This window comes from Dendrobates tinctorius, unplaced genomic scaffold (genome assembly GCF_039654945.1).
Source record: "Dendrobates tinctorius isolate UK_male_01 unplaced genomic scaffold, ASM3965494v1 ptg000020l, whole genome shotgun sequence".
NCBI classification, from domain to species: domain Eukaryota; kingdom Metazoa; phylum Chordata; class Amphibia; order Anura; family Dendrobatidae; genus Dendrobates; species Dendrobates tinctorius.
The window spans coordinates 1,542,969-1,562,252 of record NW_027361688.1 but is presented as its reverse complement, the minus strand read 5'-3'; the positions used below and the strand labels follow the sequence as shown (position 1 = coordinate 1,562,252).

The window sequence follows — 19,284 nt, the reverse complement described above, 5'->3', positions numbered from 1 at the left end:
CTATAATTTTTCCATATTTGGGACAAGTTGATGTTTTTATTGGTACCATTTTTCGGTTATAACATTTTTTAGTCGTTTTCTATTAAAATGTGATGCAAACCTCTTTGCTCTATGCTCTGCTCATGGTCTAAGGGGCTTGCCGTAGCCTGGTGCTCTGATTATCGTCAACCTCGGGTCACCATGGTAACAATCTGGCACTTGCGATGACGTCAATTGGAAGAGAGAGGGAGCGCCTTCTCCCTTTCTTTGAAATGCTGTCATCAATAGCAGCATTTAGAAGGCTAAACTGCCCAGAACGGTGCGTATACACCCCCCTGGCAGTGCGAGACGGGTGTCAGGTCCTGTGTGCTGGTGATCGACACAACATATATGCTTCATCGGTCAGGAAGTCCTACCCTTCCATGACGTGTATGTGTATATATATATATATATATATTGCAAATGTCAGGTAGGGGTTAAAGCTTAATATGATTTGGTTGATCTTGTTTTTCAAATGTACAGGAAAGTCTTCTGCAGAAGTGATGGAGGTTGGAGGAGCAATGGTGTAAGGAGGAGAGAATTAAGTGTTGAACAACTGTTCGGGGCTATGTGGTAGAGAAGATATGAAGGTTCTGACATCTTATTTAGCAGAGGTGAAGGCTGACGTGAATGTGGTGAACTCTTCCTGTGTGTGTTTTCATACAGCACTCTGCACCGCTGGACACATGCCGGAGATTTTTGGTCAGGTTGATGTTTAAGGGTTGTCTATTGATTTGTCGAACTCTTCCGTGCACAGGATGGGAGATCGATAGCTGATGGAAGTGTGGCACTGTAGAAAACTATTTCTGTGCCTGTCATGGAGTGAAGATATGGAGGACAGCAGTAGTATAGAGTCAGAGTGTGTGAATGCTGATGTGTGTGAGGTTTCTGTGTGGGAGCCTGAAACAGGGCCGGGGTACACGTGTTAGGGTTTCCTGTGGTCCGGAACTGAGTTCCGGTTGCCCCACAACCCCTGTTCTGAACGGATGCCTGGGTGGAGTTTGTGGTGTGGTGGAGTACATTCTTTACTCACTTTTACTTCTGGAGCCCTTGTTACCGCTCCGTCCAAGGGACTGATTTTGGCTACAAACAAGACAGAAGACCTTGGGTCCAGGATAACAGGTCCGACTTTACTGTGCAATCATTTACACATGGCTGCAGCGTACAGATTTAGGCCAGGGTCAGACTTGCGAGAAACTCGGACGAGTCTCGCATGTCAATACCCGAGACTGCCGCCGGCACTCGAATCGGAGTGTTCAGCTGTATAGAAATAAATGTGTTAGGGTCGGCGGAACGCACCAGATATAAATAATGGAAGGCGCGTTCGCCGCCCGGGGTCCACCATGCGGTAGATGACAAGACCGCTGCTGGACAATGGCAGATACGCTAGAAGTGCGATACAGCGCTGGGGTTAACGTCACCCGAGAGCCTGAGGGCGGACTCTGTTTAGTCACAGAGACGCCAAAGTATGAACTAGACGTAAAGGCTGAACCTGTTAGCTGCACAGGTCAGCCGACGTGTGGCGTCGCAGCCGCGAACACCAAAAGCTGCTACTACTGCAGCGCGGCCGTAACTGAAGCCGCTAAGCGACGATGCCGGAGGAGCCGGGCACCGACGGACGCTAGTGTAGGTGAGGAAGGCTCAGTGGCGTGTAGCCTGCCACAATCTGGAGCTGACTAACCCAACATACTGTCACCATTCGTAATATCCGAGGGAAGGGGTTTCATAATAAGTCATGCATCCAGTCCATGCATCCATCACCATACACACACACAGCATAATATGCTACACTAGCGCATGGCCGAGCCACCATGCAGGCTTTTTATAGCCATGCGCTTCCGGGACCTTCCAGTACTATAGGAAGGACCAATCAGATCCGACATAGGACCTTCACATGTGACCCCTGCTCTCCACTGAGAGGACAAGTTGCGGGCATGCCCAGTCGCACGGCGCGAGGACTTAGCCTCTAGAGCAGGGGTCCCCAACCGCCGGTCCGCGGCCCAGCACCGGGCCGCTGCAGTGCCCTTGCCGGTCCGCGGACACAAGGTGAGCCAGGGGCGGTCAGTGGCATAGCGGGGGCTGGGGCGGCGCGCAGCAGCTCTTAGCGGCGGGCAGGGAGCGATCAAGCAGCTCCGCTGCCTGCAAGAGGGAATAGCAGGAGCGGAGCTGCAAGGACCTGTCCAGCTTCCTGCCCGCCGCCCGCGCTTCCTGTCTGACTGACACAGAGAGGAGAGCGGCCGCTGCTGTGTAAGAGCGAGGAAGCGCGGGCGATGCTGCGGACAGGTGAGAGGAGGTGTCTGTGTGTATATGTATGTCTGTCTGTGTGTGTCTCTGTGTGTGTATGTATGTATGTATAATGTGTGTGTGTGTACATGTATGTCTGTGTGTGTGTTGGTCTGTGTTTGTGTAGCCTGGCCCTGGAGGAGATGGGGACATGAGGAGAAGGCCATGAGGGGAGTGATGGAGAGACGGCAGTGATGGGGTGAAGGCAATGATGGGGAGAAGGGAGTGATGGGGTGAAGGCAATGATGGGGAGAAGGGAGTGATGGGGTGAAGGCAATGATGGGGAGAGGGGAGTGATGGGGTGAAGGCAATGATGGAGAGACGGCAGTGATGGGGTGAAGGCAATGATGGGGAGAAGGGAGTGATGGGGTGAAGGCAATGATGGGGAGAGGGGAGTGATGGGCTGAAGGCAATGATGGGGAGAAGGGAGTGATGGGGTGAAGGCAATGATGGGGAGACAGCAGTGATGGGGTGAATGCAATGATGGGGAGATGGCAGTGATGGGGTGAAGGCAATGATGGGGAGAGGGGAATGATGGGGTGAAGGCAATGATGGGGAGACAGCAGTGATGGGGAGAAGGCAATGATGGGGAGAAGGGAGTGATGGGGTGAAGGCAATGATGGGGAGAAGGCAATGATGGGGAGATGGCAGTGATGGGGAGAAGGGAGTGATGGGGTGAAGGCAATGATGGGGAGAAGGCAATGATGGGGAGATGGCAGTGATGGGGTGAAGGCAATGATGGAGAGACAGCAGTGATGGGGTGAAGGCAATGATGGGGAGACAGCAGTGATGGGGTGAAGGCAATGATGGGGAGACAGCAGTGATGGGGTGAAGGCAATGATGGAGAGATGGCAGTGATGGGGTGAAGGCAATGATGGGGAGAGGGGAATGATGGGGTGAAGGCAATGATGGGGAGACAGCAGTGATGGGGAGAAGGCAATGATGGGGAGAAGGGAGTGATGGGGTGAAGGCAATGATGGGGAGAAGGGGGTGATGGAGCACTTATTCAAAACCTATGGTGAGTTGAGTCACATTATAAATGTTATTTAATTATAAGTATGCACTGCTACACTACAACCGTGTCCATAGCCCCGCCCCCTTATGACCAAAGCCCCGCCCCTGCCACACCTCCATCCCCGCCCTGCCGGGCCATGGAAGAATGGTCTTGCTTGAAACCGGTCCCCGATGCAAAAAAGGTTGGGGACCACTGCTCTAGAGCAGTTCCCTGCAAAGCAGGTTGCGTTATCATTGCTGCACCAGAGGTGGCAGCAACATCCAGGCTCACAGAACGAGTCTGCGGGGAATGCCTGGCTCGCCGAGATTGCTGAGCAGGAGTCCGAGCGGTCGGAGGAGAATGGGAGACCGCAGGATGTCTGGCTCTGGATTCCCGCTGTGCAGTGCCAGGAATCCGACGCCTAACATTACCCCCCCCCCCTCTGAGCCTCACTGCGCCCAAAGGCCGGGATCAGGAGCGGTGCGTGAATATTTTCCACCGGCTCCCAGGTCCGAGCCTCGGGCCCATGACCCTTCCAGTCCACCAAATAAAATTTTTTGCCACGGACAAACCTGCGCCCCACGATGGCGTTAACCTCAAACTCATCAGACGATAAGTCTGATGACCCGGCAGATGACTCAGAAAACCGGACCATGTGAACTGGTTTGAGGAGGGACACATGGAACACGTCCGAAATGGCCAAATGTGGAGGTAGAGCCAGGCGGTAGACCACCGAGCTAAGTCGCTCGAGGACCTTGAATGGTCCAATGTATCGCGGTGCGAACTTGGGAGACTCAACCCGCAGTTTAATGTTTCGGGTGGAGAGCCATACCATGTCGCCAGGGGAGAAGCTTGGTGCGGGCCGCCGATGCATGTCGGCGGACGCCCTCATCCTTTCTTTAGATGCCCGGATAGCATCCTGAGTGCGATCCCAAATGTCCCGGGCCTCCACTGCCCAGTCTGCCACCCTGGAGTCAGTGGAGGACACTGGCATCGGGACAGGGACACGTGGATGTTGGCCATAGTTTAGGAGAAAGGGCGTCTGACCAGTGGAATCAGCCACCGCATTGTTTAGGGCAAATTCTGCCCAAGGTAGCAAGGATGCCCAGTCATCCTGCCTGGCAGAGACAAAATGTCGTAAATAGGTGACCAAGGTCTGATTGGCTCTCTCGACCAAGCCATTCGTCTCGGGATGGTAAGCGGAGGATAGATTTAGCTCGATGCTGAGTAAACTGCAGAGCTCCCTCCAAAACCGAGACGCAAACTGGGGACCACGGTCACTCACGATTTTGTCCGGCATGCCATGTAGACGGAATATGTGTTTAATGAACAAGGTGGCCAGACCTCGAGCGGAAGGCAGGCGTGCGAGTGGCACCAGATGCACCATTTTGGAAAAATGGTCGGTGACCACCCAGATGACCGTACTGCCACCAGACTTGGGCAGGCCAACTATGAAGTCCATGCCAACCATCTCCCATGGTCTATCCGCCACTGGCAGGGGAAACAACAGCCCCGCCGGCCTCTGTCTAGAGGGTCTGTTCCGAGCACACGAAACACATGCCTGCACGTACTCCTTGACATCTCGAGCCATATGTGGCCACCAATATGACCTTGCCAGGAGTTCGGCGGTCCGTTTTTTACCAAAATGGCCACCCACTCTGGAGGCATGTGCCCAGGCGAGGACCTCCGGCCGTAGCTGAGGAGGCACCAAGGTCTTGCCCGGTGGTACCGATTCGAGCGCAACTGGAGCCACGGTCGTAAAACTCTCCGGCGGGAGAATTAACCGAGGCTCAGCTTCTCCTTCGTCCGCTGAGACCACTGAACGTGAGAGAGCATCCGCACGGACGTTCTTCTCTCCAGAGAGGTAGTGGAGGGTGAAGCGGAATCGTGAGAAGAAGAGCGACCACCTGGCCTGACGGGAATTCAGGCGTTGGGCCGTCTGTAGATAGACCAGGTTTTTATGGTCCGTATATACCAGAAAGGGAAACCGGGCTCCCTCCAGGAGATGTCTCCATTCAGAAAAAGCCAACTTCATGGCTAGCAGCTCCCTGTCGCCGATGGAGTAATTTTTCTCCGCCGGTGAGAAGGTCTTGGAATAGAAGAAGCAGGGGTGCTTCCGACCTTGAGCATCCTTTTGATAAAGGACTGCTCCTGCACCGACGGAAGAAGCGTCTACCTCAAGGATAAACGGCTTATCCACATCGGGACGATGTAATATGGGAGCGCCAGCAAAATGTGATTTTATAGCCGAGAAGGCCTTGGAGACATGTTCTGACCAAGCATTGGGGTTAGCTCCTTTCTTGGTGAGAGCAACCAAAGGGGCCACCAGTGTGGAAAAGTGTGGTATGAACTGGCGGTAGTAATTCACAAACCCCAAAAAGCGCTGCACCGCTTTGAGGGAATGGGGTTCCTGCCAGTCCATTACCGCTTGAAGTTTGGCCGGATCCATGGCCAGCCCCTGGGCCGAGATGATATAGCCCAGGAACGGCAAGGACTCCTGCTCAAACTGGCACTTCTTCAGCTTGGCAAATAACGAGTTCGCCCGCAGACGGTCAAAGACCCTGCAGACGTCTCTCCGGTGGGTGGTCAAATCTGGCGAAAAGATGAGTATGTCATCCAGATAGACCACCACCGAGGTAGAGAGCATGTCGCGGAAGACGTCGTTGACAAAATCTTGGAAGACAGCTGGGGCATTACAAAGGCCAAAGGGCATAACCAGGTATTCGTAATGGCCATCCCTGGTATTAAAAGCTGTCTTCCATTCGTCTCCTTCGCGAATGCGGATCAGGTTGTATGCACCCCGCAGATCTAGTTTAGTAAAGATCCGGGCCCCCCGCAACCTGTCAAATAACTCCGAGATCAACGGTAGGGGGTATTTGTTTTTAACCGTGATAGCATTGAGACCTCGGTAGTCGATGCAGGGGCGTAGCTCTCCGTTCTTCTTCTGTACGAAGAAGAACACGGCACCAGCCGGTGACACCGATTTTCTGATGAAACCCCTAGCCAGGTTCTCCCGGATATACTGGGACATAGCCTCCGTCTCAGGGAGTGATAAAGGGTAAACACAGCCTCGGGGAGGCTCTGTGCCTGGCAGGAGATCAATCGGGCAATCATAGGAACGGTGCGGTGGGAGCGTCTCCGCAGACTTCTTAGAGAAGACGTCCGCGTAATGGTGGTAGGGTTTGGGGAGCGCGGAGAGATCCGCAGGCACTTCTGTGGAAGCCACCTGAACGCTGCCCCTCAGGCACCTTCCCTCACAGTCCTTGCCCCAGCCCAGTATCCTCCCTGAAGCCCAGTCAATATGCGGGGAGTGGCAACGAAGCCAGGGAACTCCGAGGAGCACCTGATCGATGCCATTGGGCATAATTAGCAGGGACAGAGTCTCCCGATGTGAGGGTGAAATAGAGAGTTCGAGTGGGGCTGTTTGATGGGTCACCTGAGACGGTAACGGTGCCCCATTTACCACCCTGATGGTCAGAGGTTGGGGGAGTATCACCAGAGGGATAGCGTGTCTCTGGGCAAAAGTCGAGGACATAAAGTTCCCCTCGGCCCCGGAATCCAGGGTTACCTCTGCCTCCCAGGAGGAGGACCCACTATCTAATGTACCCCGGAACACCGGTTTGGGTGAAAAGGGTCCCACCTTGGATTGACCACCACCTACGGCCACTGAACGTGGTCGTCTTTTCGGCCGCTGAGGGCATGTGCCAGCCGAGTGGCCCAACTGTCGGCACTGATAACAGCGCACAGAGGTTCGCATCGGACGCGACTTAGTGCCGGTGCGAGACACCTCCATAGGCTCAGAGGAGGGGTGCTCCTGTGCGGGAAATTTCAGCGGCTCAGTAAAGGTGGGAGCCAAATTAACCCTACGTTTGGATTGCGCTCGTTCCAACCCGCGCTCCGTGTAGCGGAGATCAATGCGGGTGGAAACGGCGATCAACTCCTCCAAACTGGTGGGAATCTCCCTAGTAGCTAGAGCATCTTTTACGTGCTCAGCCAGGCCTCTCCAAAACACCGGGACCAACACTTTGTCCGGCCACTCTAACTCGGAAGCCAGTGTCCGAAACCGGACAGCATGATGGCTAACCGAAAGTGACCCTTGTGTTAAAGATAACAGTTGGAGAGCCGTATCGTGGGTGACCCGTGGTCCCAAGAAGACTTGCTTCAGAGCCGCGAGGAACTGAGCAGCCCCCTGTACCACGGGATCATCACGTTCCCACAATGGCGTGGCCCACTGTAATGCCCGGCCGGACAACAGAGAGACAATAAATCCCACCTTAGCCCGCTCCGTAGGGAACCGTGCAGCCAGCAACTCCAGCTGGATGGAGCACTGACTAACGAATCCCCTACAGGAGGCACTATCACCCGAAAACTTATCGGGGAGCGGGAGGCGAGACATTGTCGGCGGGGGCAAAAGTGTGGGCGCACGTGAGACAGCCTCAGCGACTGTCTGAGCAGCAGCTAGCGCAGCATTCGCAGCTGAGTTGGTGCTCTCAATAGCCGCCAACCTGCTCTCCAGCTGCCGAATGTAGCGCTACAGCTGCTGCACGTCTGCCATTGCCAGCCAGACCCGGGCGCTAGTGTAATGTTAGGGTCGGCGGAACGCACCAGATATAAATAATGGAAGGCGCGTTCACCGCCCGGGGTCCACCGTGCGGTAGATGACAAGACCGCTGCTGGACAATGGCAGATACGCTAGAAGTGCGATACAGCGCTCGGGTTAACGTCACCCGAGAGCCTGAGGGCGGACTCTGTTTAGTCACAGAGACGCCAAAGTATGAACTAGACGTAAAGGCTGAACCTGTTAGCTGCACAGGTCAGCCGACGTGTGGCGTCGCAGCCGCGAACACCAAAAGCTGCTACTACTGCAGCGCGGCCGTAACTGAAGCCGCTAAGCGACGATGCCGGAGGAGCCGGGCACCGACGGACGCTAGTGTAGGTGAGGAAGGCTCAGTGGCGTGTAGCCTGCCACAATCTGGAGCTGACTAACCCAACATACTGTCACCATTCGTAATATCCGAGGGAAGGGGTTTCATAATAAGTCAGACACCAGTCCATGCATTCATCACCATACACACACACACAGCATAATATGCTACACTAGCGCATGGCCGAGCCGCCATGCAGGCTTTTTATAGCCATGCGCTTCCGGGACCTTCCAGTACTATAGGAAGGACCAATCAGATCCGACATAGGACCTTCACATGTGACCCCTGCTCTCCACTGAGAGGACAAGTTGCGGGCATGCCCAGTCGCACGGCGCGAGGACTTAGCCTCTAGAGCAGTTCCCTGCAAAGCAGGTTGCGTTATCATTGCTGCACCAGAGGTGGCAGCAACATCCAGGCTCACAGAACGAGTCTGCGGGGAATGCCTGGCTCGCCGAGATTGCTGAGCAGGAGTCCGAGCGGTCGGAGGAGAATGGGAGACCGCAGGATGTCTGGCTCTGGATTCCCGCTGTGCAGTGCCAGGAATCCGACGCCTAACAAAATGCGGCTGAACGCTACGATCCGAGTGATGGATATTGACGTACGAGACTCGTCCGAGTTTCTTGCAAATCTGACCCCGGCCTTATGGGTGCTTCACACATAGAGATATCGCTAAAGCGTAACCGATTTTGTGACGCAGCAGCGATATCGCTACATGTTATATTTACCTCCGACCGGCTCCCCTGCTGGTTATCAGTGATCGCGCGAGATCGTGCATGTCCATTTCTCGTCAGCGGCTTCCTGTTGGTGCCGAGGAGCGACGCGTTGACGCGGGCGGAGGACGTCATCGCCACGTCTGACAGGTAAGTAACGACCGTTGCTGCATCGCTACTGAGATCTGCCTGTTTGGCAGCTCACTAGCGACCATTTAGCGATGCACCAGCGATCCTGATCAGGTCGTATTGTGGTCGGGCTCGCTGGTGCATCGCTAAATGTAAAGGGGCCTTTAGACAAAGTCTCTTTTAGTGATATTCCCTTGGTTTGGTGATCCCATCAGCCCTTGTCCCTGTCCTGTCCTGAGATCCACCATCTTCACCTCACTCTGCCACCCGGCTCACATCGTCTTTATCAGGGAGGCAGAGGTATAACTCTCTGAACCTCTTCTGGACCTTAGGTCCAAGACTGTCCCTGCGTTCAGATGTGACTAAAGATTTGTCCTCATTCTTCTAGCAAACTTATACTGAACTGTCCCATTGCAAACAACAGAAAAAATGCAGGGAAAAACGGAATGCCTCCCCTTGAGAAAGCCGTGGCGAAACGCGCGTCGGGGTCGAGCAGGGTGTCCCACCTTTTCTGCAAACTCTACTATGGGTGAGTGACATTGGCATTATTGATACTGGGTATGAACCCGATACGGATTAATAAATTCTTTAGAGCCGCACGCTGCTGTTATTTTTAGCACCATGTTGCATGATTTTATTCATATAATGCGTTTTTTTTGGCCCATTGTCATACTCATGATTTGTAGGGGTGACTACCTGCTCTGTAATCTGGAATGTTTTTCCCTATTTCACCTCATATATATCTATAAATGTTTGATATTCTTTTAATGTGAGATAATAAAGACTTGTTTATGCAGGGGGCATTTATGCACACTTTATCCAAGTACAATTTATCAAAGTACTGGCAGTTATAACATGGATGAATGTGACACGCATCTCTATTCTCTTCATACAGGTAACCAGCTTTTCCAATCTCTGCTCTGAATCCACTCCTGTGTCTCCATTCAATGTCAGCAAGCAGTTAATCCTGAATGCTATCTCTGTGTTTTCAACTCTGCAAGCTTCTATATGGTAACCAGCTTTTCCAATCTCTGCTCTGAATCCACTCCTGTGTCTCCATTCAATGTCAGCAAGCAGTTAATCCTGAATGCTATCTCTGTGTTTTCAACTCTGCAAGCTTCTATATGGTAACCAGCTTTTCCAATCTCTGCTCTGAATCCACTCCTGTGTCTCCATTCAATGTCAGCAAGCAGTTAATCCTGAATGCTATCTCTGTGTTTTCAACTCTGCAAGCTTCTATATGGTAACCAGCTTTTCCAATCTCTGCTCTGAATCCACTCCTGTGTCTCCATTCAATGTCAGCAAGCAGTTAATCCTGAATGCTATCTCTGTGTTTTCAACTCTGCAAGCTTCTATATGGTAACCAGCTTTTCCAATCTCTGCTCTGAATCCACTCCTGTGTCTCCATTCAATGTCAGCAAGCAGTTAATCCTGAATGCTATCTCTGTGTTTTCAACTCTGCAAGCTTCTATATGGTATATAGTTTTTTTTCAACTTACTCTGCTTGTCCCCTTATGTTGTGAGGTCAAGAAACTTTTCAAAGTGCTTTATGATCCATGTAGTGCTGGACATGTGTTTATTTGACCACAACATTTTATTGGGTCCTGGTGTCTCAATTTAGTGTGATTGATTAACGAGAAGAGAGAGCCCAAAAAAAAAAAAAAGTTCTAAGTCTTATCCTCCTATATATTCAGACATAGCTTGGGGATAGCATTTATGCAGGGGGCATTTATGCACACTTTATCCAAGTACAATTTATCAAAGTACTGGCAGTTATAACATGGCAGTGAGACAGGGCTGGAGACAGGTAAGACATTTATATACATCTACTCCCTGTACATTTGGAGGACAACAAATATATACCATATGCATTTGTGTAATTTTAATCCTGGCCGCTGCATTCACACACATCAACCGCCCTGGCATTAACTCTCTACACTCCATTCACATTGGCCCCTCGCTTCTTTCCTCTCCTATGTATAGCACTCATGCTCTTTTCACGTTGTTAAACTGCACAGATCCAGTCAGTCCCACCATTCAACATCAGAGACGCTCTCACAAATCACTTAACCATCTGCTCACTCTTTCTATCCTCCTTTTCCTAGTCGCAGGAGACATTGCTCCCAACCCTGGTCCCCCATGTTATAGAAAGTCAAACCTCCCGACTGCTACACTCAGAAACCCCTCTAATCTTATTAATATTCCCTGCATGCCATCTGTCTCTCTTAATTGTGCACTTTGGAATTCTCGCTCAGTGTGTAACAAACTCTCCTTCATTCATGACTTCTTCCTTTCTAATTCTCTTAACCTCCTGGCTCTTACTGAAACCTGGATCCAGCAGTCAGACACTACCGCTGCTGCTGCTGCTCTTTCATACGGGGGGCTTCACTTCTCTCATACCCCAAGATCAGACAATAGAGCTGGTGGAGGCGTTGGTCTGCTCCTATCACCAAAATGTACCTTTCAGGTTATCCCTCAAGTACCCTCACTTGTCTTCCCTTCTTTTGAGGTCCATGCCGTCAGACTCTACACCCCCTTCTCCATGCGAGTGGCGGTGGTGTATCGTCCTCCCGGCCCCTCCCATCAGTTCCTGGATCATTTTGCCACTTGGCTTCCACATTTTCTCTCCTGTGACATCCCTACCCTCATCATGGGTGATTTCAACATCCCCATTGCTCTTCCCCTCTCCCCATCTGCTACTCACCTTTTATCTCTAACCTCCTCATTTGGCCTTTCGCTGCTTACTAATTCTCCAACGCATGAAGACGGAAACTCCCTCGATTTGGTCTTCTCTCGGCTTTGTGCAGTGGATGATTTTGCAAACTCCCCTCTCCCGCTCTCTGACCACAATCTTCTTTCATTCTCTTTCAAGAACTGCCAGGCTGCTCAGGTCACCCCCACTGTCCAGACTTATAGAAACATACAGGCCATTAACACCCAGAAACTTATGAAGAACTTGCAGTCTTCATTGGCCCCTATCTCCTCCCTCTCCTGTCCTGATTCTGCATTGAAGCATTACAATGAAACACTTCAAAGTGCCCTGGATGAATTTGCACCCCCTATAAATAGAACACCACAACGCAGACGGCGACAACCCTGGCACACGGTGCAAACACGTTTCCTGCAGCGGTGCTCCAGGTGCGCCGAACGTCTGTGGAGAAAATCCAATCTACACGAAGATTTCATCCATTTTAAGTTTATGCTTAGAACATACAACACTGCCCTTCACCTCTCCAAACAATCCTATTTCAACACCCTCATCACCTCACTGTCCAATAACCCGAAACGTCTCTTTGACACTTTTCATTCTCTACTCAATCCAAGAGTACAGGCCCTAACCACGGAGCTCCGAGCTGACGATCTGGCCAATTACTTCAAAGAAAAAATCGACCAGATCCGACAGGAAATTATCTCCCAATCACCTCATACAATGCACCGTCCTCCCTCCCCCACTGCATCTAACTCACTCTCTGATTTTGAACCAGTCACAGAAGAAGAAGTAAGCAGGCTCCTTGCATCTTCTCGCCCAACTACTTGCACCAGTGACCCATTTCCGTCACAGCTCCTTCAGTCCCTTTCCCCTGCTGTCACCCCTCACCTAACTAAAATATTTAACCTCTCTCTCTCTTCTGGTATTTTTCCCTTCTCATTTAAGCATGCCATCATACATCCACTACTTAAAAAACCATCCCTCGACCAAAACTGTGCCGCTAACTATAGACCTGTCTCTAATCTTCCCTTCATCTCTAAACTCCTGGAACGCCTGGTCCACTCCCGTCTTATCCGCTATCTCTCAGAAAACTCTCTTCTCGACCCTCTCCAATCCGGTTTCCGCTCTTTACACTCCACTGAAACTGCCCTCACTAAAGTCTCTAATGATCTGCTAACAGCTAAATCAAATGGTCATTACTCCATGCTAATTCTCTTGGATCTCTCTGCAGCATTCGACACTGTGGATCATCAGCTCCTCCTCACTATGCTCCGTTCCAGTGGCCTCAAGGATACCGTTCTCTCCTGGTTCTCCTCCTATCTCTCCGACCGCTCCTTTACTGTATCTTTTGCCGGTTCCTCCTCCTCTCATTTTCCCCTTACTGTTGGGGTCCCCCAAGGATCGGTTCTAGGTCCCCTCCTCTTCTCCTTGTACACTGCCCCTATTGGTCAAACAATCAGTAGATTTGGTTTCCAGTACCATCTCTATGCTGATGACACCCAATTATACGCTTCTTCTCCTGACATCACGCCAGCCTTTCTAGAAAACACCGGCGATTGTCTAAACGCTGTGTCTAATATCATGTCCTCACTATATCTGAAACTGAACCTGTCAAAGACTGAACTCCTGGTGTTTCCTCCCGCTACTAATGTACCTATACCCGACATTGCCATTTCTGTGTGTGGTTCCACTATTACTCCCCAGCAACAGGCCCGCTGTCTTGGGGTCATACTTGATTCCGAGCTTTCCTTTGCCCCCCACATTCGATCACTGGCTCGCTCTTGTCATCTGCACCTCAAAAACATTTCTAGAATTCGACCTTTTCTTACCTTTGACTCTGCAAAAACTCTTACTGTTTCTCTTATTCATTCTCGTCTTGACTATTGTAACTCTCTTCTAATCGGTCTCCCTCTTACCAAACTCTCCCTCCTCCAATCTGTCTTGAATGCTGCAGCCAGGATCATATTCCTCACCAATCGTTACACTGATGCCTCTACCTTGTGCCAGTCATTACACTGGCTACCCATCCACTCCAGAATTCAGTATAAACTTATTACCCTCACTCACAAAGCCCTCCATGGCTCAGCACCACCCTACATCTCCTCCCTTGTTTCAGTATACCACCCTACCCGCACCCTCCGTTCTGCTGATGACCTGAGATTAGCATCCTCAATAGTCAGAACCTCCCACTCCCGTCTCCAAGACTTTACACGTGCCGCACCAATTCTTTGGAATGCACTTCCCAGGTCAATACGATTAGTCCCCAATCCCCACAATTTTAAGCGTGTCCTGAAAACGCATTTATTCAGACTGGCCTACCACCCCAACACATTAACCTAATCTATCCCTGTGTGGCAGAGCCAAAAGTTTTACCATAACCAGGTTCCCCGCATCATGTTCCCACATGCTTTATGCCTCCATTAGCCCTCTGTGTCTGTACTGTTACACACTTAACATTATGACTGGTCCATACAATTCAGGGTAACTGTTACCACCCACCTTTCGTGTCTCCCTCTTTCCTCATAGACTGTAAGCTTGCGAGCAGGGCCCTCTTTCCTCTTGGTATGTGTTATAATCTACTGTATGTGATTATTGTTATGCTGTAATGTCTATTGTCTGTACAAATCCCCTCTGAAATGTAAAGTGCTGCGGAATATGTCGGCGCTATAAAAATAAAATTTATTATTATTATTATTATTATTACTTGTTCCTATTCTTTCTCTATTTTTGTCTTGTGGTTGATAGTTACTCAATTTTTCCTTAATTTTGCATCATAAAATTGTGTAGATATATCCACAAATGGATAAAAGCAGAGTCACATTCTCATGCGTTTCTGGCTATCAGCCCTTAGTCATAGAATGTGACTCTGTTTTCATCCATTTGTGGATATATCTACACGTTTTTATGATGGTGTGAAATAAAGAAGAATTGTTTTTTACTATTCAGCTGTGTGATCCTACAACTTTTTTTTTTTTTTTTTTTTCCTCACTGAACTGTCCCATTCTCTTTGGATGCAGCTTAGCTGCACTAGAAACTGCTAACTCTGCTATGTTTAGCCTTGCTCTCCACTGCACCCTGGACTCTGACTCAGTCCTGGACTCTGACTATACTGTGTCTGACTCACTGTAACCCAGAAAACATTTTCTGTAAAAGCTTATCTAACCCCTCACAAACTGTGGGCTAATCCCAACTCTATTAACTATCTAATCCCTAGTGTATTGCAAACTGTGCCCCTATCTACTGTATGATGTATGGTTCCCCTAGTGGACAGACCTCCCAGATTCCCAGGGACAGCCTTAGGCATAGCCTATAGGAGAACACACAACACTGGCCATAAGGATAAACTATAACATTACTGTATCACACATTAATGCATAGAATGAAACAACATCATCACAACCCCCTGTTCCACGACGTCTTCTTCATCCCAGCCTTCTCCCTACATGCGCTAGCTGCGGGACTTGGAGTAGGTGAAGAGGACAAGGATGAGAAAATTAGTAGAGAGTGGTCAGCAAGGGGTAGAGATGAGGCTGTAAGGTTAGATAGGGAACAGAGGTGGGTGAAGATGAGGTCTACTGTATCTCCGTCTGTGGATTAATCTGGAGAATCATTGTGAAGGAAGTGATAGGAGTTTGGAGGCTGCAGATTGGTGGGTGTCAGTTGGTGTTTTGAAGTCGCCTACGATGATGGTGGGAATGTCAGAAGAGAGAAAGTGGAGAAGTGATCGAAAAAAATGGAGCCCACGGGTCGGTATATAATGGTGTCAGGCTCACCTTGTGGAGTGTATCCACTAAGCCAAGGTGGGTACACGGGCCCACGGCATTGGTGTAGCTAGCAGGATAGCACGTGGGAAACGAGGACGTGGCACACACAAGAGTGTGGGAGCGGCTTGTGCGCCTTCGTACGCCAACCTCTTTTTGGGGGCTTGGGAGAGGGATCTCTTTGGCGACGGGGGCCCACGTGACGCTTCCCATGTGCTGTGCTGGTACCGCTTCATTGACGATATTTTATTTTTGTGGGATGGTGGGGTCGACCTGCTCGGGAATTTCATGAGGTCATTAAATGTCAATAATTACAATATTCGCTTGACATATAAGCATGATGGCAGGGTTGTGGATTTCCTGGACGTCCGTCTGGAGATCGACATTGATCGGCGTATCCAGACGGACGTCTTTAGGAAACCCACCTCTGTCAATTCTTTATTACATGCATCTTCGGCCCATGATCCGGCTACTGTGCGGGCCATCCCGGTCGGACAGTTCCTCCGCATGCGACGCATCTGCTCCACCAATGATCGATTTGAAAAACAAGCCCAAGATATGAGGGATCGCTTTCTCAAAAGGGGCTACAGTCGTAGGTGCATTAAGAGGGGTTATGATCGAGCAAGATGTACCCCGCGCAATGGTCTCCTACAATCTACTATGAAGACTGGCAGACGAGATAAAGATGGACCTATACGTTTTATATCAACATACAATCATGAATGGTCCAATATGCGCACCATTCTACAAAAGTATTGGTCCATTTTGGAGACAGAACCAGCCCTGAGGACCGTCCTTGGACACTCCCCTTCCATGACGCCGCGTAGATCCAGGAACTTAAGGGATCTCTTGGTTCGGAGCCACTATGTACCCACCCCCAGAAATTTCTTTGGGACTAGTGGCCCGGTCTGGGGATCTTTTCAGTGTGGACATTGCCTGGCTTGCGCTAATGTCCTACGCTGCTCCACCTTCAGCTCCTCTGATGGTAATAGGGAGTTCACAATTAGACAACGGATATCATGTGGGACGTCTAACGTTGTCTACTATGCAACTTGTCCGTGCCCTAAAATTTATGTGGGCCTCACCACGAGGGAGCTGAGGGTGCGGACACGTGAACATGTGCGGGACATTGGCGCAGCCAGGGCGATGTCTGATTCCACTGAATTGAAAACCATCCCCAGACACTTCCGGGCTTATCATAACTGTGAGGCAAGTCTATTAAAGATCAGGGGGATTGATGCTCTGCATATGGGCATAAGGGGTGGGGACCATAGAAAGATCCTTGGGCAAATGGAGGTTAAGTGGATTGTCCGATTGGACACTATGAGACCTAGGGGACTGAATGAGTCCTTGAGTTTTATTCCATTTTTGTGACACTCCATTTGGCCAAATAAAATTCTGTGGTTGTCCGTTCCCCCCCTTTCTTTGACCCCTGTTCATTTACAACATCTCACTTTATGTGAGATTACCTTTTCTTCTTTGATCCAACCTGAATGAATTGTAACATGGTTTCCCCAGTCTTTTTTAAGTCCCGCAGGACTCTATATTTCCTATGTTTTCCCTTAGTGGTTGTTTTTAATCTATTTTCTTCCTAATCTTATTGTTTTTAATTCTGAGATATGTGTTTTGTTATTTTCAGTATCATCTTATATGTCCCGGTTTTGCCTCAAGTAGCCCTATATACTGGATCTGATTTTCCTTTGTCTACAATCAAGAACATCTATTCAGGGGTTGAATAACATCGAATTTGCTGTTTATTTGAATTTTTTGCTGTATATTGTTGTATTTCACCCTTTATGTATTAATGATCTTCTGCTCACTCCTTATAATTAATATAATGTACGATACTATATACATATTATCGGATGGGGGGGTTATTTGTGGATCATTGTCTATAGTATTTTTTAGGACTTTCATACAGCATCATTGCTCCTGATATTATGGGGCTTATTCTTATGTCATCTTGGCCCCTTGTTAGGGAATCTTGGATCAGGGATTACATACACTGTGTCCTAGTTCAATCGTTATATGGCTGTGCGCATCGCCGTGCTGTGTGCTGCTCCATGCTGCGGTCGGCGTCCCTTTACACAGTGCGCTATGCCTCGGGTACCGATGCATGCGCAGTGTGTGGACGCCGGGCTGCAGCATAGGACCTGCGGACACCACGGCGCATGCGCCGCTTAGGCCATTGTGATTGGCTGACGCCGGTCATGTGACCGGGGTCAGGGGCTATTTGAAGGCCCTACTGGGATCTTTCTATTCACTCTCCTCCTTGATAAAGCGGCGGGGGACGTCGCGAAACGCGCGTCGGAGGCCCCACTACTGGACCCCCCCCTTTTCCCCTCCCTGGTGAGTTGTCATTTATTCGACTTTGTACCACTACCAGCGCTCTTTGATACTATTGGCAGTGTATTTTTGGCATTTGTATTACTAGCCTCTACCTCCATGACTACTTATTTTACATCAGCTGGGGTGGCTTTTTTCTGATGGTCATCTATCATGTCCACCAGCACTTTGATCTCTGCTGTTAGCGTGTGTTGATACTGGTAATACCAGTTACCGCTATCGTGATTTGTGGATTCTATATTTGCTGGGGCGATTTTTAGTTCCTGGACATGATTTGAGGCCGTCAGTATATTCTCACCTGGTTTTCCATCTGGAGGGGATTTGGTCGGTACATGGGATTTATGGTCCATATTGTTTATGAGCACATCTTGTTTTATCCATCTTTTGTAAACTATTTAATAATAATAATAAAAAATTTATATATTTTTTCTATATGGAACTTATTGCGTGCTCTCATGTTCTTTCTCCTAAGTATTTCACCTTGTGGAGTGTATCCACTAAGCCAAGGTGGGTACACGGGCCCACGGCATTGGTGTAGCTAGCAGGATAGCACGTGGGAAACGAGGACGTGGCACACACAAGAGTCTTGGGAGCAGCTGGATGGAAGAAGTGAAGTATGCAGACATAAAAGCAGGATCAGCACAGACGTGCACAACACTCGAGTCTTGAATAGCAATCCGAAGATACAGGTCTGTGTCATAATGGGCTTTAAAGGCCTAGTGAGATTCTGTCATACTAGATGGTGGCCCGATTCTAACGCATCGGGTATTCTATAATCTCTCTCGCTCACAGATCTCCCGACGGAGGCATGCGTCGTTCAAATGCGCTGATTTGTTGCGGACGGCCGGGCGCAGCCAATCAGCGCCAAAGGATTTCCGTTATAGACAGACAAAATACGCCGATTATATAAATGGATGTCGGGGAACCTGCAAAGCCTGATGTGAAGGGAGGAGGACCCAGATCTGGGACAGGTGTGTAACACACGTCCACTTGGAGAGTGGATACGGACAGAGTGCACTTCAAATGAATGGAGGGTAGAGATAGGATTGGGTTGAAGTTGTTAAAAAGGAGAAGGCCAACTCTTCCATCATGGTTTTTTTTCACGGTGAGCAGTGTGGGTGAAGTGAAGGCCACCATAACACAGCAGGTGAGGGTGTCATCCATGTTTCTCTGGCCCAGGAAGAATAGATTGATAGAGTTAAAGAGGTCATGAATGGCATTGAGTTTGCTGCAGGTGGAATGGTGTTGAATAGTTCTTCAGAAAGATGGAGTGGGGGTCAACTGGGTGGGTGTTAAGCTGGAGAGGTTTGGTAAATTGAGGCCATGTGTGGCATTGCCGCAGATTTTATGCGTTTTTGCCTCATTTTTTCGCCATGAAAAGGTATACAATAAGCAGCCCATTGTAGTC

The 19,284-nt window shown here is 49.8% G+C and overlaps 1 protein-coding gene across 3 annotated transcripts; it reads left to right on the top strand.

Annotated features, from left to right (window-relative positions):
- The first annotated feature begins 217 nt into the window (after positions 1-217).
- Positions 218-18,315, top strand: LOC141083250 (uncharacterized). Of its 3 annotated transcripts, XR_012230672.1 has the most exons (3): positions 218-408; positions 9,955-10,534; positions 17,170-18,315. XR_012230672.1 is itself a non-coding variant. In XM_073567419.1 (2 exons), exon 2 carries the CDS (start codon positions 10,840-10,842, stop codon positions 14,107-14,109), a length of 3,270 nt encoding a protein of 1,089 aa, XP_073423520.1. In that variant the 5' UTR covers positions 218-408; positions 9,955-10,839; the 3' UTR covers positions 14,110-14,460. The 3 variants fall into 3 exon arrangements, 2 of the variants coding, with proteins under 2 accessions (XP_073423520.1, XP_073423521.1); XM_073567419.1 differs by lacking the exon at positions 17,170-18,315 and having other exon boundaries at positions 9,955-14,460; XM_073567420.1 differs by lacking the exons at positions 218-408; positions 17,170-18,315 and adding an exon at positions 8,573-9,588 and having other exon boundaries at positions 9,955-14,460.
- The last annotated feature ends 969 nt before the right edge of the window (positions 18,316-19,284 follow it).